Below are 22,379 nucleotides of genomic sequence, written 5' to 3' on the forward strand. Positions count from 1 at the left end.
AAAATTCAAAATTTCAGGATTTTTTGACAACTGGAAAAGTAGGGGTGAACATATGGGGTTAGCATATGGGAGTGCCCAGGTGTCCAGGAAGAGAAAGAGGGAGCCGGTCACAGGTAGAATCTTCAGTGTCACTTAGTGTGTTTATTACATTATCAGGGTGGAACCCATTATAAATGTTTGTATTTTCCCAAGGGTATGGTAGAATAAAATCTACCAACTCTCAAGTGTAACTTTGCCTAGCCTCCAAGAAAAAAAAGGAAAAGTTAAGAGAAGGGGTGACAGTAACAAGAGGGGTTTCCTCCAGACCCAGGGTAAGAGTTGCCATGCACATGAGTCAGTCACCCTGGCTTGCCTTGGCTGTGCCTTCTATGGAGAGCTCTTTCTCCCCACACACACGCTTTAGGTCTCCATTCTCTCTCTGATAATGTCAAACACAGGAGGAACAGAAAATACCTGTAAGCCATCTGTAATTTTAACCTATTTCTGCTTTCAAATGGGTTGGACTTGTCAACTTCTTGAGAGATAGCTAAGTGCTATACATAAGTTATATTTTTAAGGAGAAATGTTCAAATATATTAATTTTTCTCTTTATTTTCTATTTTTAGGGAGCTCCTGGAGTTGATAATAGCATAGAAGGACCCACAGGCTTGAAAGGAGAACGTGGAAGACAAGTAATTATGTGGGCTTGTAAAATCGCGATGCAACAACTGTGGGGCTTAAGTTCTTATTGGTAGAATATGAAATGCTTAACAAAAAAATTGGAATCAAAGTGGATATACTTGGTACAGAAAAACTATTATTAGGAGCAAAATGATCTTTTCTCCTGCCTGTGTACTGCTCTGGGATTTGAGAAACATTCTTGTCTTCCTCCTCTAAATTTGGGGTGACTTGATTCACCAAGACACATCCTTGAGGTCTTCATGAATATAAACATTGGAACTCTAACTTAAAGTGTAGGGCTAGCCGATAGAAAGAACTGTGCTAGCAAAAGAGTTGTTGGCCTTTCCAGTATCTGGAGGTAACATACCCTAAAAAGACATATTAGTAGTACATTATAAAAAGAACAAGATCTGGTAGATAGATGTGGTCCACACAATCAAGAAAAGTTCTTGGGCTTAATCTCATAAGTCACAATGTGGTCATCAAAACCTGTTTTCAGTATTTAAAAATAGCTATCTAAAATATGTGTGTTACTGGATTTTCTTGGATAACGTTCCCTTGATGACTGTACCTAGGGAAGAAGTATGATATAGTGGAAAGAACTGTGCTTTGGAGACAGTCCTAGGTCCTATCTCATGCTCCGTTGCTTACCAGCTCTGGGCCTTGGGTTACTTTCTGTAAACCCCAATTTTCTCATCTGCAAAATAGGGTGAATAGTCTACTTTAGAAGGTCATGATGGGAATTAATGATATTTAATTTAATGACATTATAACCTTCAGTAAATATTATCTGTCATTATTAGTAAGTGGTAAATGTAAGTCCCATAGGAGACTCATAAATTATTGCATACTTTTGTATCTAATGATCATCTCAAGTGATCATCTAGTGATCATACAAGTCTTTTTATTATGAGACTTTATTTACAGTAAGGTAATAATCTGTTTGATTAGCCAAATGGATCAAGCAATTCAAAAGTAGAAATCCAAACCAGTAGTAGCCATACCTGACACATAGTATGCTTTAGTTATCCACACTGTGGCAACGTAGTAGGGATAGTTTTAATTATCTGAGACATGTACCCCAAATACAACTTAGACAGTAGTGATGAATGATGAACAGATGAAGCCATGTCATTAGCATTTTTTCCTGCAATTCCTCATGACTCATATAGAAATGTGACTTATGATCAGTAGAGTTCATGCCATTTTCCAAAGGAAAGGTAACTCTCTCATTGGTGTGTGAACCTATCTATCCTCCCTGGAGTAAAAGTTGATGTTAAAGAGGAACTCTGTCAATGCTGCATAATTACCATCACACATCTGTCTGTTCCTTTGACAGGGTAGAAGAGGCTGGCCAGGCCCCCCCGGGACACCAGGCTCCAGAAGAAAGACAGTAAGAGCCCTTCTAGACCCACTGTTCTGGTGGCTCATATTGTGAAAATGGCTGACTTGGGGGAGTGGGTGGGATGGTTCTGCTGAAGCTCACTACCTTGGGGAAACTAACTTAGGACATCTCACAGACTAGGGCTGGCAAAGGACTTGGGAAAGCCCTGGAAGCTGAGGTAGGAAAGTGCTGACTGCAGAGCAGATCACCAGTCAGGAGAGAGAGCTGGGCAAAGAAAACCAAAAAAGCCTCCAACTAGGGGAAAAGTGGTCAAAGTGTGGCCTACTAGCTAGGTTGAGATCACCTATGATAGCGTTTTAAATCCAAATTCTATTCTTTCTCTGCCAAATTGTATGACTATTAAGAAAAGTAAGAATGGTGATTATTAAAAAGTCAAGAAACAATAGATGCTCGTGAGGATGTGGAGAAATAGGAATACTTTTACACTGTTGGTGGGAATGTAAATTAGTTCAACCATTGTGGAAGACAGTATGACAATTCCTCAAGGATCTAGAACCAGAAATACCATTTGACCCAGCAATCCCATTACTGGGCATATACCAAAAGGAATATAAATCATTCTACTAGAAAAACACATGTACACGTATGTTTATTGCAGCATTATTTACAATAGCAAAGACATGGCACCAACCCAAATGCCCATCAATGATAGACTGGATAAAGAAAATGTTGTACATATACAGCACGGAATACTATGCAGCCATAAAAAGGAATGAGATCATGTCCTTTGCAGGGACATGGATGAAGCTGGAGCCATAATCCTCAGGAAACTAACACAGGAATGGAAAACCAAACACCGCATGTTTTCACTCATAAGTGGGAGTTGAACATTGAGAACACATGGACACAGGGGAACAACACACACCAGGGCCAGTTGGGGGTTGGTGGGGCAAGGGGAGGGAGAACAGTAGGACAAATAGCTAATGCATGTGGGGCATAAAACCTAGATGAACAGTTGATAGGTGCGACAAACATGGCACACATACACTTATGTAACAAACCTACATGTTCTGCACTTGTATCCCAGAACTTAAAATAAAAATAAAAATTTAAAACAGGAAAAAAAAAGGGGAAAGAAAAGAAGTCAGTCCTGGTATAGGCATATCTGAGAGTGAAATTGGATCACTTGCTTGTTGGGGGTGCAGTTTTGGTTTGTTCTTTATTTTATTTGTTATTTTTTCATTAAGTACTTTAAAAAATTTGTGTGCAGAAAAGCACAAAGATGATAAAATATTCAATAAGAAGAGATAACTTTAATAAAACATAGTTAGATGCCTACATTAGGGTCTAAATTAGGCTGTCTCATTTCATTTTGCTAGGTTTTCTTTCCATTCTTTATGTAGTTGTCCAGCCTTCAATTTCCCCCACCCCCTCCCAAATAGAAAATGTTTTAAAATTAAGCACAAGTAGAAACTACTTTAGTATATTGCATTTATTACACATTGTCTTTTCTGAGCAGAAGTTTATAGAACCAGCTATTATACTCCATCGAAAAATTTTTTTCTATCTTGGAGCATACCCGTGTTCTTTGCAAGGCAGAGAAAATGAAAAAGAGATTGTTTAAAATATGCAGAATTTGATTGCTGGAAAAGTGCTTTACTAATGCAGTTTCAATGCTTATAAAGAAATACATTTGCTATTCATTTCACTTTCTAAAAGGGTGTAGTCAGCTTATATACCCCTGGAAAATATTTTCAACTTAAAGAATATCATCCAGGAAATCCTGGCATGTAAGTATGTACTTTCACTGTTTTATAGCCTCTAGGGGCTAATGCAATATTGCTATGCATTATTTAAACCACACCACTCCCATGAAATATGACCCCCATCTTGGGTTATAGATTCAGCCATGTCATTCAGGAGTAAAAGTGGGACTTCCAGTTGAAATGGCAGAGTAAAGCTGTTTTCACACTATTCCTCTTATGTGCATCTCACCAAAAACAACAAAAGAAATTAAAAATGGCGAAACAAAGAATAATCACAGCTTCAAGCTGCAAATAATGACAAATATCGGCCAACTGTTTTTAAATCTCAACCTTAATGAGTAAAGATTTAGACAGCTGATACATCAAGTGTGACCTCATGCAGGGATCAGATTTCTTCAAAAGTAACTGCCATAGTCCTGAAAAAACTGGCGAGCAAAATCCAGGGAAATGGTAGATTTTGAGTGAAGCAGGGAATATACACATAGGGCCACAGTTCAACAGAGGAGGCAAATGAGAAACTGGAAAATATTCCACTTTTATTATGTACAACTAGCAACCAAGGCCATGGAGGCTGCAAACAATGAGGAGAGAGGTAACAGTGTCTATCACAACACAGAGAAACTATGACTCAAGGGGCTTCATGTGAGTGCCATGAATCTCTTAAACATCAGTAGTGGAAGGAAGATGTAGCTCTAAGGAAAAAGAAATCATTCGTTTGATGAGAAAGTGTTTGAGGCAACATATCTGTGTCAAAGCTACCAGCCCTGTTCCAGGCACACATCCCCATAATTTCTTCAATATACAAGTGATCCTCTTCAAAGATGGTGAATGGTCAGGAACATTAATAATCTTTATTAATTAGATGATTAATCAGGACATAAAGCTGCAAGAGAAAGAAAACCGTGGGCAAAGGGCAGATAAAGCCTCATTAGAAGAGGAATTCAAGGAAAAATTTGAATTCCAGCAAATAGTTCTCCAGAGTCTCAAAGAAGTGAAGATAACATTATTGCTCTTAAAGTTTGAAACACAGACAAGACAATAGAAAGTGAAGAAAGCAAGTTGGCAGTGCTTGAGGAGAAATGGAAGGGAAAGCAGTGGAGATGTAAGACATGTTAACACCTGACATTTCTATTCTTTGTTTTTTCTTCTATTCAAGTAAAATTAGATGTAATATTTTAATTTTAAAATAGTTTAATATGGTTGCTTTTTAATAAAATACTATTTAGAATTTTATCTGTAAGAATGAGTATAGAAGATGTCAGGAATCATGATTAACATAATATTTCTAGATGGAGGAGTTGGGTGATTTAAAAATTTTTTTCTGTATTCTCTGTATTCAAATATTTTTTAAATCAGCATGCATCATTCTCGTAACAGTAAAGTCATTCTTTGAGAAAGTAGAAAAATCTAGTGTTCACTGCAGAACTCTAAAATGAATGTTACAATGAGCATGGAGGACTTGTCAGTGCACTTAGGTTCTGCTAAGCGGGTAAGCGATTGGAGGATGGCCAGTGGTAGGAGTGGCATGCGGGGAAATAAACAGCAAATCTGACCTTTACTCATTTGAACACCTACAGTCCACCAGCAACACTACTAAATACTAGAAATAAACTCAACTACAAGCTTAACTAAGACCATCATTCCTGTCAAGGAACTTAGAATCATGTTGTAGAGTGTGGTTTCTCAGTCTCAGCATTATTGGCATTTGGGTTAAACAAGTCTCTGCTGTAGGGAGCTGGGCCTCCGCCCACTAGCTGCCAGTAACACCTCCGACCTGTAACAATGAAAAATGTCTCCAGATATTGCTAAGTGTTTTCTGGGGAAAGGGAGGGTGCTAAATCCCCCCTTTCCTGCTGAGAATCACTTTGTAGAGGGGATGGACCTGTAGAGCTAATAAGCTGTTACCAGTGCTATGCTAGCAGACTATAATGAATTGGGGGAAAAGGCAGGAAGGAGGGACAAGAAGGAAGAATCTGGGTTAGAATGTGGTAGTTCTGTGGGGGAGATGAGGAGGAAAGCGGGGGCCGTCTCTTTCTGAGCCAAACTTGAGAATTAGAACAGATTCTTGTGCCAAGGATAATGAGAAACAACTGTAGCCTCAAATTAATGCATATCCTTCATTCCTAGTTAGTCTAGAGGGCTGTTAGTTGTGACTTGCCCTTTTCATCCCTCTTGGCACTCGTTTACAGGCATTCTGAAGCGGTGTTAAACAATTGTTCATCATTGTAAATGCTTGCCATTAAGACTCAGTATTAATGTGATGTTTTACCATTCAGAATGTCCTGCTTTTTTCCTGATAATTGTCTGTCCTGATGGTTCTATATCTAGGAAATTGGGCCCTGTAAACAACCAGAAAGCCAGGCTTTGGGAGAATGAAGGACTGAGTACCCTGTTCTTGGCCATCTTCTTCTCAGGTCGCTTTAGGGAGATTTTCTTTCCTGATGTGCCCATTCACAGTCTGTTTAAAGATAAGTCAGGTTATCTAGATGTGTTATCAGACATTTGCAAGTCGCTGGGTAAACCATTAAGTTATTTTGGAGTTTCATCTTTCTCATATAAAACACTTGAAAATTTTAGGCAAAATTGCAAAATCATCTTCCATATTTCCTTGTTTTCTCTCTCTCACAGCAACCCAATATATCTCTCCCATGACTTTCATTTGGAGCTTAAATCTCAAGTAACTGGGCCGGGCGTGGTGGCTCACGCCTGTAATCCCAGCACTTTGGGAGGCTCAGGCGGGTGGATCATGAGGTCAGGAGATCAAGACCATCCTGGCTAACACGGTGAAACCCCGTCTCTACTAAAAATACAAAAAAATTAGCCGGGCATGGTGGCGGGCACTTGTAGTCCCAGCTACTCGGGAGGCTGAGGCAGGAGAATGGCATGAACCCAGGAGGCAGAGCTTGTAGTGAGCCGAAATCGCGCCACTGCACTCTAGCCTGGGTGACAGAGCGAGACTCCGTCTCAAAAAAAAAAAAAAAAAAAAAAAAATCCCAAGTAACCATTAACAAAGGTGCTATGCGATCGTTTCTAGAGATGTTTTCATTATTTGTGTGAATGGTGGATTAAAGTCTTTCTCATCCATTAGGCTTATAAACTAACTAGGGTCAGGAGTCAGATTTTGTTCACCACCACCCAGCCCAGTTCCTGGAAGGGAACAGGAACTCAATAAATATGTGTTACAATAATTTATTTTCAGCAAGCCCTTTCAAAATCAAACCTTAAAGACACAAGGGGAAAACATGTTTGTTGTTGATGTTTGAAACATTGCGACAGCAAGCCAGAGATAGATTTTTGAACATGGAGGTCTGTTCCACTTCCCTTAAACATACTGGAAGCTCTTTATTTTGCTTGAATATAAAGTTCCATTCAGTTCCTCTTACCACAACCAGATGTATCCACCTAAAGCTGGGGTCTGACCATGTACTTTTCCAGCTCCAAAAACCCTAGTGGCTTCTGCTAAATGTTGTAGGGACCTTTCAGCCTAGTAACGCCGCTACTTCCCTTTCTTCTCACACTTTTGACACAGATGGCCTTACTGCTGCTACCAAATATGCTTCCTGTTTTTCTGTTTCTACTTCATAGCTTAGGCTGTACCTCTGCTGGAAAGACTTGATACATCCTCTGCCTATAGGACTGCTACCCATCCTCTGAAACACCCATCTCAAAAATCTCTTCTTCCAGGAAGCTTTTCCTGATTTGACCAACTGGATATGATTGCTTTCTTTAAGACTTGTATTTCTATCTTTCCCCTTTTTTATGGCATTTGCAATACTTTGCCTTGTAAATGTTTGTAATATTTATCTCCTCCTCCCAAACCCAAAGAATGAGGGTCCCCTGAGGTCAGGACTGTGTGTGTGTGTGTGTGTGTGTGTGAGTGATCTTTATGCTCCCATGTTTCCCATCTAGTGTGTTTTGTGGGTAGTATATTTTTCAAATGAAAATATCTATTGCTATTTGTCAAATGGAAATATCTACTGGTATTTTTCTGAATAAAAGAGAAGTGAATTGAATCAGAACAGACAAACCCACGTGCTGAAGGAAAGGAAACAGCTTATTTTCCTCCCTCTGATAGAAGATTTAGGGTTTCATCTCATGATGATTCATCAGTTTTGTAAAAATAAAATAAAGACCTCTAATCATTTCCCTGAAATACAGTCTGTTTCTTATATAACAATAGTGTATTGGTCCATTTTCACACTGCTGAGAAAGACATACCTGAGACTGGGTAATTTATAAAGAAAAAGAGGTTTAATGGACTCACAGTTCCATGTGGCTGGGGAGGCCCCACAATCATGGTAAAAGGTGAAAGGCATGTCTTACATGGTGGCAGGCAAGAGAGAATGAGAGCCAAGTGAAAGGGGAAACCCCTTATAAAATTATCAGATCTCATGAGACTTACTCACTTCCATGAGAACAGTATGAGGGAAACCATCCCCATGATTCACTTATCTCATCTCCCACTGGGTCCCTCCCACAACATGTGGGAATTATGGGAGCTACAATTCAAGATGAGATTTGGGTGGGGACACAGCCAAACTATATCAAATAGATTTTGACTGAAATATGATTAGCAGAATTTAAAGTTTGAAATACTGGCCCCTCAGAGAACATCTCAAATTTCAATCAAGACAATGTCTGATTTTATTGAATTTTGCAAATGCTGGGTTTTCCTTTTACTATAACATTACTGAATGATCCTAAGTTAGACATCAAAATGTCATGGTCTCTTGATTTCCAGGTCTATGAAATATTGATCTAGAATATATCTAGACCCTACACTTACATATGACAGTGGCAGGAAAACTCACTTGATTTTGTAGCATCATTTTGATTTATATTAATATACTGGATTAAGTAGCTTTTGAATGTTTGAGATAATTCTTTCATTTTTCTCAGGTAAGTATATTATTTGGCTTTTTAAAAATAAAATTAGTTTGGCCATCTTTATGTCTGAACTTAATCTATTATAAAGTACATGGAGTCAGTTATCCCAGTTTTTCCTCTGGCCTCCTGCCTTTTGGCTAGTTTACCCCTGATTCCTGGATTCCTTGGTAGTGCTTAAGGAAAAATAAAATAAATAAAATTCAAATAAGTCAATTTGCAGCTTGTGAACAGCTCTAGTAAAAGTTTAACAAAGAACAAATTATTGACCACAGTCTGTTCTCATGAGTATCTGTAGATTTCAATTGTCTATTATTTCTATTGTCAGTTATTTCAAGGAGACAAATATTCAGTTGCCCTAGGATAGAAATTTAGATTTAGCAGTATTTTGCTTTCATGGTACAGTGGAAAATTGAATGTTGTAAGCACTATGTGGGAATTGTTATGTATGTTGGTGCCTTAAAGTGTCCATTATGAATTTAAATCATATATAAAAAGCATTTTTTCTGAATTAATGATATCCACCTTTTCTTCTATTTTAGGCAGCTCATGGCAGAAGGGGACATACAGGCCCACAGGTACAATGATTTTTCCCCTTAACTCCAAATGACAAATACTGCATCCAATCAAGGAGCTGGAATAAAGTCTCTGTAAAGTCTCTAAACTTCCCTTTTTGATGATATTGGTTATGGAATAGAATGCTGGAAAAAATTTAGGTTAAGATTTTAAGCGTTCATATTTTAAAATGATGTGGGAACTTTGGTCAAAAACCATAAAAAATAATGGCCAGAGATGTACTTAGCACAATTATTGTTAAATTTAACTTTGCTTGGATTTTAAGTACAAACTTGAATAACTTAGTAGATGACCCTTCTTTTACATTTTCATTTAACTTTGGAAACTTACAATTATAAAAACCCCCATATAAGCCAAAAAAAATACAATAAAACTCTTGTACAAATTGGATATTCTGAGTATTTTGTTCAAAAAGTTGGTTAAATCAAAAACCATATCCCATTCTCATTGTGCAGGTTGGTGATACATTATATGTGTTTCATGAACTTATAATATTTATGAAAGAGTGGTTGTGACTTACAATTTTATGAAACACACATCCTCAGATTAAGAATACAATGAGGATAAATAATCCACTCTCAATGGCAACATGGTGAGACTCCAGAATGTTAAAGATAAAAAGCATCTTAAAAATTACCAGAGAGAAAAGATAGCTTTACTCATGAAAAGAATGACAAATTAGATTGCAGCAACTTCTGTTCAGCAGTAATACATGCCAGAAAATAACAGAGTAATAACCTGAAGGTACAGTGGAAAAATAATTGTTAACTTAGAATTTTATACCTAGCTAAACTATGTGTAATGTAAAATAGACACTTTTAGACAAAGAGACCTTACCATCCAGACATTATCCCTCCTCCCACATACTTTTTATTTATCTGTTTCTACTTCTGTAACAAAATACCTTAAACTGGTAATTTATAAACAACAGAATTTTATTTCTTATAGTTCTAGAGGCTGGGAAGTCCAAGATCAAGACATGAGCAGATTCAGTGTCTAGTGAGGGCTTGCTGTTCACTCTAGAAATGGTGCCTTCTTGCTGCATCCACACATCGCAGAAGGGGCTGACAGCTACCTTGAGCCTCTTTATGAAGGCACTAATCTCATTCAAGAGGATGGAGCCCTCATGACCTAATCACCTCCTAAAGGCCCCACCTCTTAATACTACTGCATGGAGGATTAAGTTTCAACATACGTGTTTTGAAGAAACACATGCATTCAGACTACAGCACATTTCAAGTTTAGACTTCAGCAAAAAGGAGAACCTACCCAGTAAAATGGCATGATATAAATGAAATGAAATTGGAGAGAGAAGATGTTAAAACATTTTTTTCTGATTTCTAGGAAAAGGTATCTGTAAGTGACATTTAATCACATCCAACTATATAACAACTGAAATATAAACTTAGGCTCTCCTAATAGTTGCCTAAATTATAAACTTCCTGAATTCGTTAACGCTTTTCACAATTCTTGTCTGTGACAGAATTCAAGAACAATATGAAGAGAATGCTCAACTTTTGTTCCCTATTTAATTGATTTGATATTAATATAATCGTGTAAGATGCTTGAAGATGTTTGAAGAAAATGTGAACTAAATTTTGAGTGTTTTTAAGGCCACATAGCTAAGTTAGATATAATACAAATTTTATAGGAAAGGGATGGGGGCTGCATGTGTGCATGCATGCATATATATAAAGATGAAAAGGAAATACACCAGCATACTAGCTATGGTTATCTCTGATGAGATTATAGATTTTTATTTTCTTTGTATTTGCATTTATTTTTCACCTTTTTCTTTTTTTTTTTTTTTTTTTGCAAAGATCCTGCATTGACATTGTGACTGAAAAAAATATTTGTAAGCTTGCAGGTAAAGAAGACAAAATTTTCAGGAAACAGTGTTAACAGATTGATTCTTTCTCACCACAGGGAACAGCAGGCATCCCAGGACCAGATGGACTTGAAGGCTCCCTGGGACTTAAGGGCCCTCAGGTACATATCAAGACCAATCAGGGTGTGAGAACATAAAGAAGAATCTGGGAATGGAAAAATCTGAGGACCTGAGAGAAACCCTCAAATCTCCCTTGCAGAATTCCAGATGTTTAAAGTTCTCATGGTAATAAAGTAAGGAAGCAACACAGTTTGGACTCATGCAGCACTTGGTCTGCTTTAAGTTTTGTCCCACTCAAGAAGTGAAAAGTGAATGAGCAAACTAGGCAGTGGTCCTTGTGTACTGGGTTCAGGGTAAGTAAGATATTCCAGGGAGAACCTGAGCCAAGGAAAATGTTGAACCTCCGATCTGGGAATTGTGGTCAATTTAGCACAGTAATAGTTCAGTGTTACATATCTTGGTGCTCATGATGCAGAAAAATTGGCTTTACTCTTAGGAAAGAATTGCTCGAAAGACAGCTGGAGACATCAGCGGGGTGATCTGCAGTGCAGCACTCAGCCTGCCCTTGCCAGCTGACTTCTCCAGGGAGCTACCTCCAGCACTTTTTCCTTTGCAAGGAACAAGCCATACTTGGCTGTTTACACTGATCACATGAGGGGTTGCATGAGCAGTCACATGAGGGGCCAGAAAGGGCAAAATTTAGCTAACATATTATGATAAAGGAAAGGAAGTCCTAGCAAATACTGAGTTGAAAGAAAGATCAGACCACAAAAAAGTTAGAACATTTTTTTCCTCTCCAAAGTTAGTTTTGAAAGCTTGAGGAATAAGTGTTCTATTTGGCATAGGCAGGACAATCAACGGCTCTGCTATTTTTCAAACTTTTAATCCACATAGTTAAAAAAAGTAACTATTATATGTTGGCAGCTTGTTGCATGGAAGTTGGACAAAATATCCTTAAACATCAGAAGGGAAAGTTTGTTCACATTTTGCCAAGATTCGGAGCAGTGCACAGTCTTCCCCTTGGACCTTTATCTCTTCCTAGCTTGATTACTTTTCTTTGTTGTTGCTTTCCAGCTGAGGAAAGCTCACTTTTTTTTTTTTTTTTTTTTTTTTTTACCTTCAAGCAAGAAATAGTTGCCACTGGGGTTGTGGGGAAGCATTTCAATAGATTGACTGCTTTATTTCATGCTAAGCAAGTAATACTACAGCATCCCTTCTTCTATTTTATAGAAACTTACTTTTTTTAATGGTGCAATTTAAAAGCAGAGGCAAAAACCAAACACAGCATGAAAGTTTCTCTGCATAACATATGAAAGCCACAGCTAATAGGCAGTATAATATTCCAAAAGTAGAAATAGTCAGATTTCATCTTACTACATACCATATCTTGTTTATGACCAGTCTTCAGTGTGGTTATTGAATAGAAAACTTATTTAAATATTCTGGTTTCAGATGTATATTTGTAAGGAATATTTTTCTTTCTAACAAAAGAAATGTAGGGAAATGTAGAAAGCAGTCTGGAAAAGCTCAACCATTCAGTATTTTTTTCCAAGCCCCAGTCAGTTTGACTGCAAATCCTCAACTGCCTAAATTTCAGATTGGACATTCATATTCCTGCACAAATGAGAATGAGCTCCACAGGCCAGGATAGAAGCAAAGGCATGATTGGAGCTCTCTTTCCCATTTCTGTCCATGTTACTGACTTAGTATTTCTACTTGTAATATTCAATTTAATATTCAATGTTCTCTTTTAGGCAAAAAATAATGCTTTAATTCTATGTACTTAGGGCCCAAGAGGAGAGGCTGGTGTGAAAGGAGAAAAGGGAGGTGTGGGAAGTAAAGGTCCCCAGGTATGTAATCAGAAAAATGATTGCATCTGACTTTGATCTTGGCTTGATGTGTCTTTGTGGTTTCTTCCATACAGGTGGAGTTATTTACTGCTTGTGAACCAGGAACGTGGATTAGGTTTCACTTCAGCTCAATGTGGTGGCCACATCACATCATGGTCCCCATCTTGCAGAGCAGGCTATCACTATCAGACACAGAGGTAGAAAATCTAGCCCTCTTTGCCTCAGCTCCTCAGCTATGTAAATCAGGTCGCATCACTCCCCTGATCTCAGTTCTCTTGGGGTTTCCCATCCCCACCCCACCCCCAGAATACAGCCTACTTTAGTAGTCCTCAAACTGGCTAAATATGATAATCTCCTGGGGGAATTATAAAACATTCCACCACCTAGAACCTTCCCCAGGACACTTAAATCAGAATCTCTGGCAATGAGGCCAGGGTAGCAGTAATTTAACTTCTCCCTAGGAGATCTTAATATAGACCTAGGGTCGGGAGTGACTGCTCTGCATTAGCACTCCTCTAGCTTCACAGTGCAGAAGAACCCCCTAGAGGGGATTGTTAACTAGAGAACTTGTTAAAGTGCAGATTCTGAGTCAGCAGGTCTAGGGCAAGGCCTGAGATTCTGCACTTCTAGGGCGCTCCCAGATGATGCTGATGCTGCTGCTGCTGATCTAGACCACATTTTTAATAGAACGGCCCTACATGATCTGGCCCTCACCTACCTGCTATCATAGTACATATTATTTGTTTAGCTGTTTGCCTGTCTCTCCTTCTAGATTGCAAGCTCCACAAAAGATAGGACTTTGTCTTATTACACTCTATCCCTAGAGTCCAGAATATCAGTACCTGGCACATAGTAGAGCTCAACACATATTTGAATAATGAATCAAACAGTAAATGAGTGAAGGAGACATAGTTGGAAGTTGTGTTCTCCACTAACACTGGGGTAAAAGGAGTCCATTACTTGTGTACATTAGTTGAACCAGGCAGTCCAATATGTAAGTGGTTGTGTTTATCACCAGAAAGTTTAAGAAAATTTAAGAGGCTATTTGCATAAACTTGTATCTCATGACACTATTTTTAATTGTAACTTTATTTTAGGTCTAGGGGTACAGGTGCAGGTTTGTTATGTAGGCAAACTGCATGTCATGGGGGTTTGGCATACATATTATTTTGCCACCCAGATAATAAGCATAGTACCAAATAAGTATTTTTTTTCTGATCCTTTCCCATCCTTTACTTTCAAGTAGGCCCCAGTGCCTGTTGTTCACTTCTTTGTGTCCATGTGTTCTTGTTGTTTAGCTCCCACTTATAAGTGAGAACATGTGGTATTTGTTTTTCTGTTCCTGTGGTAGTTTGCTTAGGATAATGGCCTCCAGCTTCATCTATGTTGATGCAAAGGACATGATCTTGTTCTTTTTTATGGCTGTATGGTATTCCATGGTATATATTTACTACATTTTCTTTGTCCATTCTAATGTTGTTGGGCATTTAGGTTGATTCCATGTCTTTGCTATTGTGAGTAGTGCTGCAATGAATGTACACATGCATGTGTCTTTATGGTAGAATGATTTATATTCTTTTGGGTAAATACTCAATAATGGGATTGCTGGGTTGAATGGTGATTCTGTTTCACGTTCTTTGAGGTATCACCACACTGCTTTCCGCAATGGCTGAACTAATGTACAGTCCCACCAGAAGTGTGTAAGTGTTCTCTTTTCTCTACAACCTCACTAGCATCTGTTATTTTTTGACTTTTAATAATAGCCATTCTGACTGTATCTCACTGTAGTTTTGATTTTAATTTCTCTAATCAGTGATTTTGAGCATTTTTAAATAATATAAAACTGTGTTTAATACTACAAAAAATGTAAGTGTTTGTTGTGCTTCTCTCCCTGGGTTTCATGGGAGGACTGCAGGGCTCCTCTGACCTGTAGCGCAACACAGGGTTGACAGCCTGAGGGTAGGGGATGCTGCTGGATTAAAAAATGAGAATGAGGCCCCTCTGGTGAGGTCTGTGTACATGAGGGTGAGAGGTGGGTTACAGGCATGGGGGCATCAGAAAGGGGAGGGTTGTATGGAGTGGGATTGATCATATTTTCTTATGCCTGCTGGCCATGTATTTATCTTCTTTTGAAAATTGTTCATATCCTTTGCACACTTTTTAATGTGGTGGTTTGTTTTTGGCTTGTAAATTTGCTTAAGTTCCTTAAGATTCTAGATATCAGACATTTGTTGGATATATAGTTTGCAAATATTTTCTCCCATTCTATATGTTGTCCGTTCACTCTGTTGATAATTTCTTTTGCTGTGCAGAAGCTCTTTAGCTTAACTGGGTCTGTCAATTTTTGTTTGTGTTGCAATCGCCTCTGTCATCTTTCTCATGAAATCCTTGCCAAGTCTTATGTCCAGAATGGTGTTTCCTAGGTTATCCTCCAGGGTTTTTATGCTTCTAGATTTTACATTTAAGTCTTTAATCCATCTTGAGTTGATTTTTGTATATGGTATAAGGAAGGGGCCCAGTTTAAATCTTCTGCATATGGCTAGCCAGTTCTCCCAGTACCATTTATTGAATAGGGAGTCTTTTCCTCATTGCTTGTTTTTGTTGGCTTTGTCAAATATCAGATAGTTGTAGGTGTGTGCCTCTATTTCTGGGCTCTCTATTCTGTTCCATTGGTCTAGAGTCTCTTTTTATGCCAGTACCATGCTGTTTTGGTTACTATAGCCTTGTAATATAGTTTGAAGTCACAAAAGGTGATGCCTCCAGCTTTGTTCTTTTTGCTTAGGATTGTCTTAGCTATTCACATTCTTCTTTGGTTCTGTATAATTTTAAAATAGTTTTTTCTATTTCTGTGAAGAATGTCATTGGTAGTTTGATGGAAATAGCATTCAATCTGTAAACTGCTTTGGGCAGCATGGCCATTTTAACAGCACTGATTCTTCCTGACCATGAGCATGGAATGTTTTCCTATTAGTGTCATCTCTGCTTTCTTTGAGCAGTGTTTTGTAATTCTCATTTTAGAGATCGTTCACCTTCCTGGTTAGCTGTATTCCTAGATATTTTTATTTTTACATTTTTGTGGCAATTGTGAATGGGATTGCATTCCTGATTTGGCTCTCGGCTTGTATGTTGTTGGTGTATAGGAATGCTACTGATTTTTGTATTTCAATTTTGTATCCTAGAACTTTGCTAAAGTTGTTTATCAGATCAAGGAGCTTTTGGGCAGAGACTACTGGGTTTTTTTAGATATAAAATCTTGTCATTTGCAAACAGGGGTAGTTTGACTTCCTTTCTTCATATTTGGATGCCTTATATTTCCTTCTCTTGCCTGGTTGCTCTGGCCAGGACTTCCAGTACTATGCTGAATGGGATTGGTGATAGAGGGCATCCCTGTATTCTGGTTTTCAAGGGGAAGGCTTCCAGCTTTTGCCTATTCAGTATGATATTAGCTGTGGGTCATAGATAGCTGTTACTATTTTGATGTACATTCCCTCAATCCCTGGTTTGTTGAGGGTTTTTAACATGAAGATATATTGAATTGTATCAAAAGCCTTTTCTCCATTTATTGAGATAATCATGTAGTTTTTGTTTTTAGTTCTATTTACATGATGAATCACATTTATTGATTTGTATATGTTGAACCAACCTTGCATCCCAGAGATAAGGCCTACTTGATTGTGGTGAATTAGCTTTTTCATGTGCCACTGGATTCACTTTGCTAGTATTTTGTTGATGATTTTTACATTTATGTTCAACAAGAATATCAGCCTGAAGTTTTCTCTTCTCGTTGTGTCTCTGCCAGGTTTTGGTATCAGGATGATGCTGGCCTCGTAGAATGAGTTAGGGAGAAGTCTCTCTACCTCAACTTTTAGGAATAGTTTCAGTAGGAATGATATCAGCTCTTCTTTATATGTCTGGTAGAATTTGGCTTTGAATCTTTCTGGTCCTGGCTGTTTTTTGGTTGGTAGGCTTTTTATTATTGAGTCAACGTTGGAGCTTGTTATTGGTCTGTTCATGGATTCAATTTCTTTGTGGTTCATTCTTGGGAGGTTGTGTCCAGGAATTTATCTATTTCTTCTGGATCTTCTAGTTTGTGTGCACAGAGGTGTTCGTAGTAATCTCTGAGAGCTCTTTTTGTATTTCTGTGGGGTCAGTGGTAATGCCCCCTTTTTCATTTCTCATTGTGTTTATTTGGATCTTCTCTCCTTTTTTTTTTTTTTGTATTAGTCTAGCTAACTAGTCTATCTTATTTTGGCAAAGAACAAATTCCTTGATTTGTTGATCTTCTGTATGATTTTCTGTATCTCAGTTTCCTTCAGTTCAGCTCTGATTTTGGTTATTTCTTGTCTTCTGCTAGCTTTGGGGTTGGGTTTCTCTTGCATTTATCGCCATAAACTTCCCTCTTAACACTGCGTTATCTGTGTCCCAGAGATTCTGGTATGTTGTATCTTTGTTCTTACTAGTTTCAAAGAATTTCTTGATGTCTCCCTTAATTTCATTATTTACCCAAAAGTCATTCATGTGCAGGTTGTTTAACTTCCATGTAATTATATGGTTTTGGGTGATTTTCTTAGCACTGATTTTTATTTTTATTTCAGTGTGGTCCAAGAGTGTGGTTGATATGATTTTGTTTTTTTTTTTAATTTGCTGAGGATTGTTTTATGTCTGATTGTGTGGTCAATTTTATGGTATATGCCATGTGGCGATGAGAAGAATGAATATTCTGTCGTTTTGGGATGGAGAGTTCTGTATATGTCTATTAAATCAAGTGTTCAAGTTCAGGTTCTGAATATCTTTGTTAATTTCCTGCCTGCATGATCTGCCTAATACTGTCATGATACTGTTTTAAAGCATGTTAATTATTGCTTGTGAAGATATTTGTTTTTAATTTTGTTGAAGGTGCTTCTTCAAAAAGCGTAAAAACTTAAAAATGTCCTGGTAGAAATAACTTGATGAAAATAACTATTTCGCATTCATATCCTTGAATCAATAAAAGCTTGCTGGTACCACAAATTGAAATTTTTTAAAGATGGAAATGCCAAGAAAAACATATATGCTGTGATTATCTCATCTGTTTATATAAAATATGGAGATGTGAGTGGGTGGAAATCCAAAATCTTGGTATTTCTCTTGGTCTAGAATCCAAAATTGCATCCACTGGCTGTGCAGAGCACATCTGTGAATGAGTACCCTTTAATCTTGCTTTGGCAAGATTGGTCGTGGCCATAAATCATTCAGCCTCTTGGCATCGTCAGAGTTAGTCAGAAGGTACCACTTTTCTCTAGTCTACATCTACCATTTTTCTGATTGGAAAACATGGTTTTTCTTTCTGTGCTTGTTTTTCTTGAAATACCTTTGTTAATACGGTGAAAATGCTATTTCAAAGACGTGTACAGTTTTTTATGTTTAGGACATGGATGAATGGGGTCACAAAGTGGTTGTGTCCAAAAGAAAGCCACAGAGACTAACACAATCAGATAGACAAGAGAGTATTATTCTTCACTGGTTCTATAAATTCCCTGCCATAGGTTTCATATTGTTTTACAGCACACAAGGACCAGCCACTGGAATAGAATAACATGAGTGCTTTGTAATTTCAGGATTTGAAGTTTTTCTTAGGATATACGTTTAGGAAAAGATATGATTTCTGTTGAAAATGTTCTGAAGGCTTATTAACTGGCATTCTGTATAAATCAAATGTGTGCTAATCCAGCCAAGTATATGACTATGATACAAAAGAATAGAGTCCATGGCACAATGAAAAGGAAGAAAGAGCTTTGAAAGGAATGGCATATTCTTCTCTACCTTCCTTCATTCCACCTTTGGTTTACCTTAAGGTCCTATTCTAATTTAATCAATGCCTGAAAAAAAAAAGGATGGAAAATCAGACACAAAAATACAAATTTCAATTGAAGCTGTAATTATTTTGTAAATACTTATGCTTTCTTAGTGAATGAATCACTAGTGGCTTGTACAATATCAAGAAAGTTTGGAGATGTTCAATGCAGTTTGGAGTGCAGAGTAGAATTTCTGTTTTTGTCTTTACAAAGCATAGCATAGTGGTAAATGGCATACGGTCTGGAGCCAGACTGCCTAGGATTGATTCCTAACTTTGTACCTTACTAGCTCTGTGACCTTGGGGAATTTATGTAACCACTTTGTGCTTCAGTTTTTTACTGTAATTGTAAGGATGGTAATAGTAGCTACCTCATTGGATTGTTGTGAAAATTAAACGATTTAATTTATGTAGGTGCTTAGAACATTGCCTGCAGTCATAAGCTGTATGTGTTTGTTATTGCTACTATATTGTATCAATATTACCTAATTTAATGGGAGTATTTTGTGCTCAAAGAATGCAGGTCACCATTCCAAGAAAGGCCATGATAGTAATATAACAATACGTAACCTGTAGTAATCAACAAGTTTCATCATTCTGTATAAGCTAAGTTTGGTGGTCCATTAACCATTCCTTTTACTCATTTAACAAACATTTACTAAGTGCTGCTTGTGTGTTGGGCCCTATTCTAGGATACAAGGATGAATCAGGTATAGACTCTAGCCTCACGTATACCCAATCTCATAAAGGAGACTCATACAAACAAACAATTGACATGTGACCTGCTGAATGTTAAAAGAGAATTATACTCAAAGTAGAGTGATGTGGTAAAGGATGGAGTTAAATGAGATGAGCGTATTTGGTTTTGCTGAATGAGCAGGTGTCTTCCGGATAACCAAGGAAAGGCAGGCATGCAGAAAGAGGAAGGAACCAAGTTACACAGAGATATCAAGGTGAGTTTTGGGAACCACAAATGGCTCAATATGATTGGAGTGTAGAATGCATGGAGAAGTATTAGAAGTTAAGGTTAAGGACTAGTACTGTCAAGATTGACATCTCAGATGTTTTGGGCTTTGTTCTTGCATTAGCTCACCATTTGATGGCCTCTTGATTTTTGTTTTCTTAGACTTAGCTGATATCTAACTTGTAAAGAAGCTCAGCATTTGATCTCCTTGTTTCTTTCCACCTTGATATTTGTTCATTGTGAGTTTTCATGCATTACCCCCACACAAATAAAAACAAGTGACAAGGATTCCTTTTAAGTGTGGGAACACCTTGTACCTCTTCTACGCTGCCTTATCTAATCCAAAGTCAAGGTGTCCTTGGCAATGCCCCAACCATTAAACCTAAACTCCCAAGTGCAATCTCTTCTGATAAGGTGCTAAGCACAATTTTAAAAAAATCATTAACCTCTAAACACTTCTTTCCTATCCTTGCTTAACACTAAAGCAGTTGTGGTTGCCAAGGGCTCTGTAACTAATACTCAACATGAGGAAAAAAAGTAGGACAATCAAGTCCCACTTTTGGAGGTTTGATGTGGCCCCAGCCTTATGCATCAAGTTTGGAGAGCCACATTTTTTAGAACTCCAATCTGGGCTAATGCATGGATGGTAAGAGTTTGGGAATCCTGTCCCACACAAGGGCCTCAGAGCAGCAGGCATAGTGGCTGGGACTTTAGTCTTTAGAGTCAGATACAATTAGGTTCATTTCCCATCTAATCCTCTTATTAACTGAGCAATTTGGATGTAAATGCCTTGATAAACTGTTTTTGATCAGTAAATAGGGTTAATAACAGGCATCTCACTGTGTTGTTGTAAAAATTGAAGACTATTTACCACTCAGCACAGTGCCTTGCACAAAATATGAATGCTCAATAAAAGGCAGCCATTACATCAAAGCCAAAGAAGATTTGATCTCTAGCTAATGCCCTTCCCCTTTAAATGCCCTAAGCTTCTCTTAACCCTCCATAGCTATTCTTGATCTCAAGTCAAGTAAGCTCTTTCACTCTTTGATATCTTTCTGGGGGTGATAATTTTTTTGTCTTTCTTTTAGAAACCACCAGTGTGATTCCTTATCTAACCAGCAGTATTTGAGTAGGTGATTTATCTGGGTAACCATTCACTGAGGCTTGAGCCTTATTCATCTAAGTCACAAACCTCACTTTGGTACTTTGCAAGATCCTGCATAGGAAACAGAATCAGGTTTTCTGATTCTCTAATGGCAAGGTCCTGTATGTATCCAACCATCTACTCATCCATGACATTTTTTATTTTGAAAGCTCTTAAAACAGGATAATCTCTCATTGTTCTTGTGTGTGTTTGAGGTAACTACACATGAAATAATCTCCCAAAATCATCCTCCATCTCAGAATTTATGTCTGAATGAAGAATGGAGAGTAGGCTTCTAGACAGATCTTCCAACTTATACATTGCTTTTCAGGACAATTAGAATCTCTCTACTTCTCTATGCAGTGCATGAAAATTTCATATGGAAAACCAACAAATCAAACACAGTAGTTCATCCTTCTTGAGAATCTTTCCTGGGTAGATAAATGGATAGGTTGATGGGTTCTAAGTACCCTATGACGCACCAGAGATATGAAATAACAGGACGTGCCCATTAAAGAAGTATATAGTCTAGTATCTAAGGAATGAGAAAGAGAAATACACTAACAATTACTTACAGAGTAGAGGAATCTGGGGGACAAGCATGAGACCCGACACAGCTAGGAAGTTTGGGTATTCTTCCTGAAACAGTGATGCTAAAGGTAGGTTTTTTCAGAGGAGGGAGATTGTACCTCTCCCTAGAGGGAAAAAAATGGACCAGCTGAGGGAAAAATTTGCATGAGTGTGGAGACGTAAGACAAACATTTGATGAATCACTTGCTTTGATGTGCCTGAACATAAAGCGATGGAAGTAGTCACAGAAAATGAGGCTGCAGAGGCATGCAATTCCAACATTTTGAGGGATTTTGCATATTAAGAAGACCTTAAACTTTATTCTGAAAGATATTCAGAATTTCAGACAAAGCGGTAACATCAGCCTGACATTTTAAATCTCTGTCTAAAAAGGGTGGAGAATGGATTAGAGGAAGACCTGGCTACAGTTAGGAGAGCCAAGAATTTAGGCAGGATGCAAGATGGGCCTGAAGGCAAGTAATGGGAATGGAAGAGGGAGGGGTACAGAAAGTAGCAGATTCTACTGTGAGCCTTGTAGCTGAGGGGTTTTGAGAAGTGAGGTAGTGGAAGGGTCTAGGATAATTCTCAGGTTTCTGGCATGGGTCTCAATGGTAGTAAAGGGTGATACTATTCCTTGATGAAAAGAAAATGAGACTGGAGCATAATTTAGGGTAAATATGATTGTTTTGAGAATCCATTTCTATTCAATAGGATGTCCAATGGGAATTTTATTTATTTTTTTAGACAGAGTCTCACTCTATCACCCAGGCTGGAGTGCAGTGACAGAATTATAGCTAACTGCAGCCTTGAACTTCTGGGCTCAAGTGATCTTCCTGCCTCAGCCTTCCAAGTAGTTGGCACTACAGGTGTGTGCTGCCATGCCTGGTTAAGTCTTGAGT

At 38.0% G+C, this 22,379-nt stretch overlaps 1 protein-coding gene across 1 annotated transcript in view; it reads left to right on the top strand.

Annotated features, from left to right (window-relative positions):
* The window catches only part of COL6A6 (collagen type VI alpha 6 chain), a 167,624-nt gene that overhangs the window by 92,762 nt on the left and 52,483 nt on the right, over window positions 1–22,379 (top strand). The window contains exons 19-23 of the mRNA XM_054483246.2: window positions 606–671; window positions 2,000–2,053; window positions 9,198–9,233; window positions 11,158–11,220; window positions 12,907–12,969. Coding sequence (XP_054339221.1) covers window positions 606–671; window positions 2,000–2,053; window positions 9,198–9,233; window positions 11,158–11,220; window positions 12,907–12,969 — 282 coding nt within the window. The remainder of the gene's footprint in view (window positions 1–605; window positions 672–1,999; window positions 2,054–9,197; window positions 9,234–11,157; window positions 11,221–12,906; window positions 12,970–22,379) is intronic.

This window comes from Pongo pygmaeus, chromosome 2 (assembly GCF_028885625.2).
Source record: "Pongo pygmaeus isolate AG05252 chromosome 2, NHGRI_mPonPyg2-v2.0_pri, whole genome shotgun sequence".
Lineage (NCBI taxonomy): Eukaryota > Metazoa > Chordata > Mammalia > Primates > Hominidae > Pongo > Pongo pygmaeus.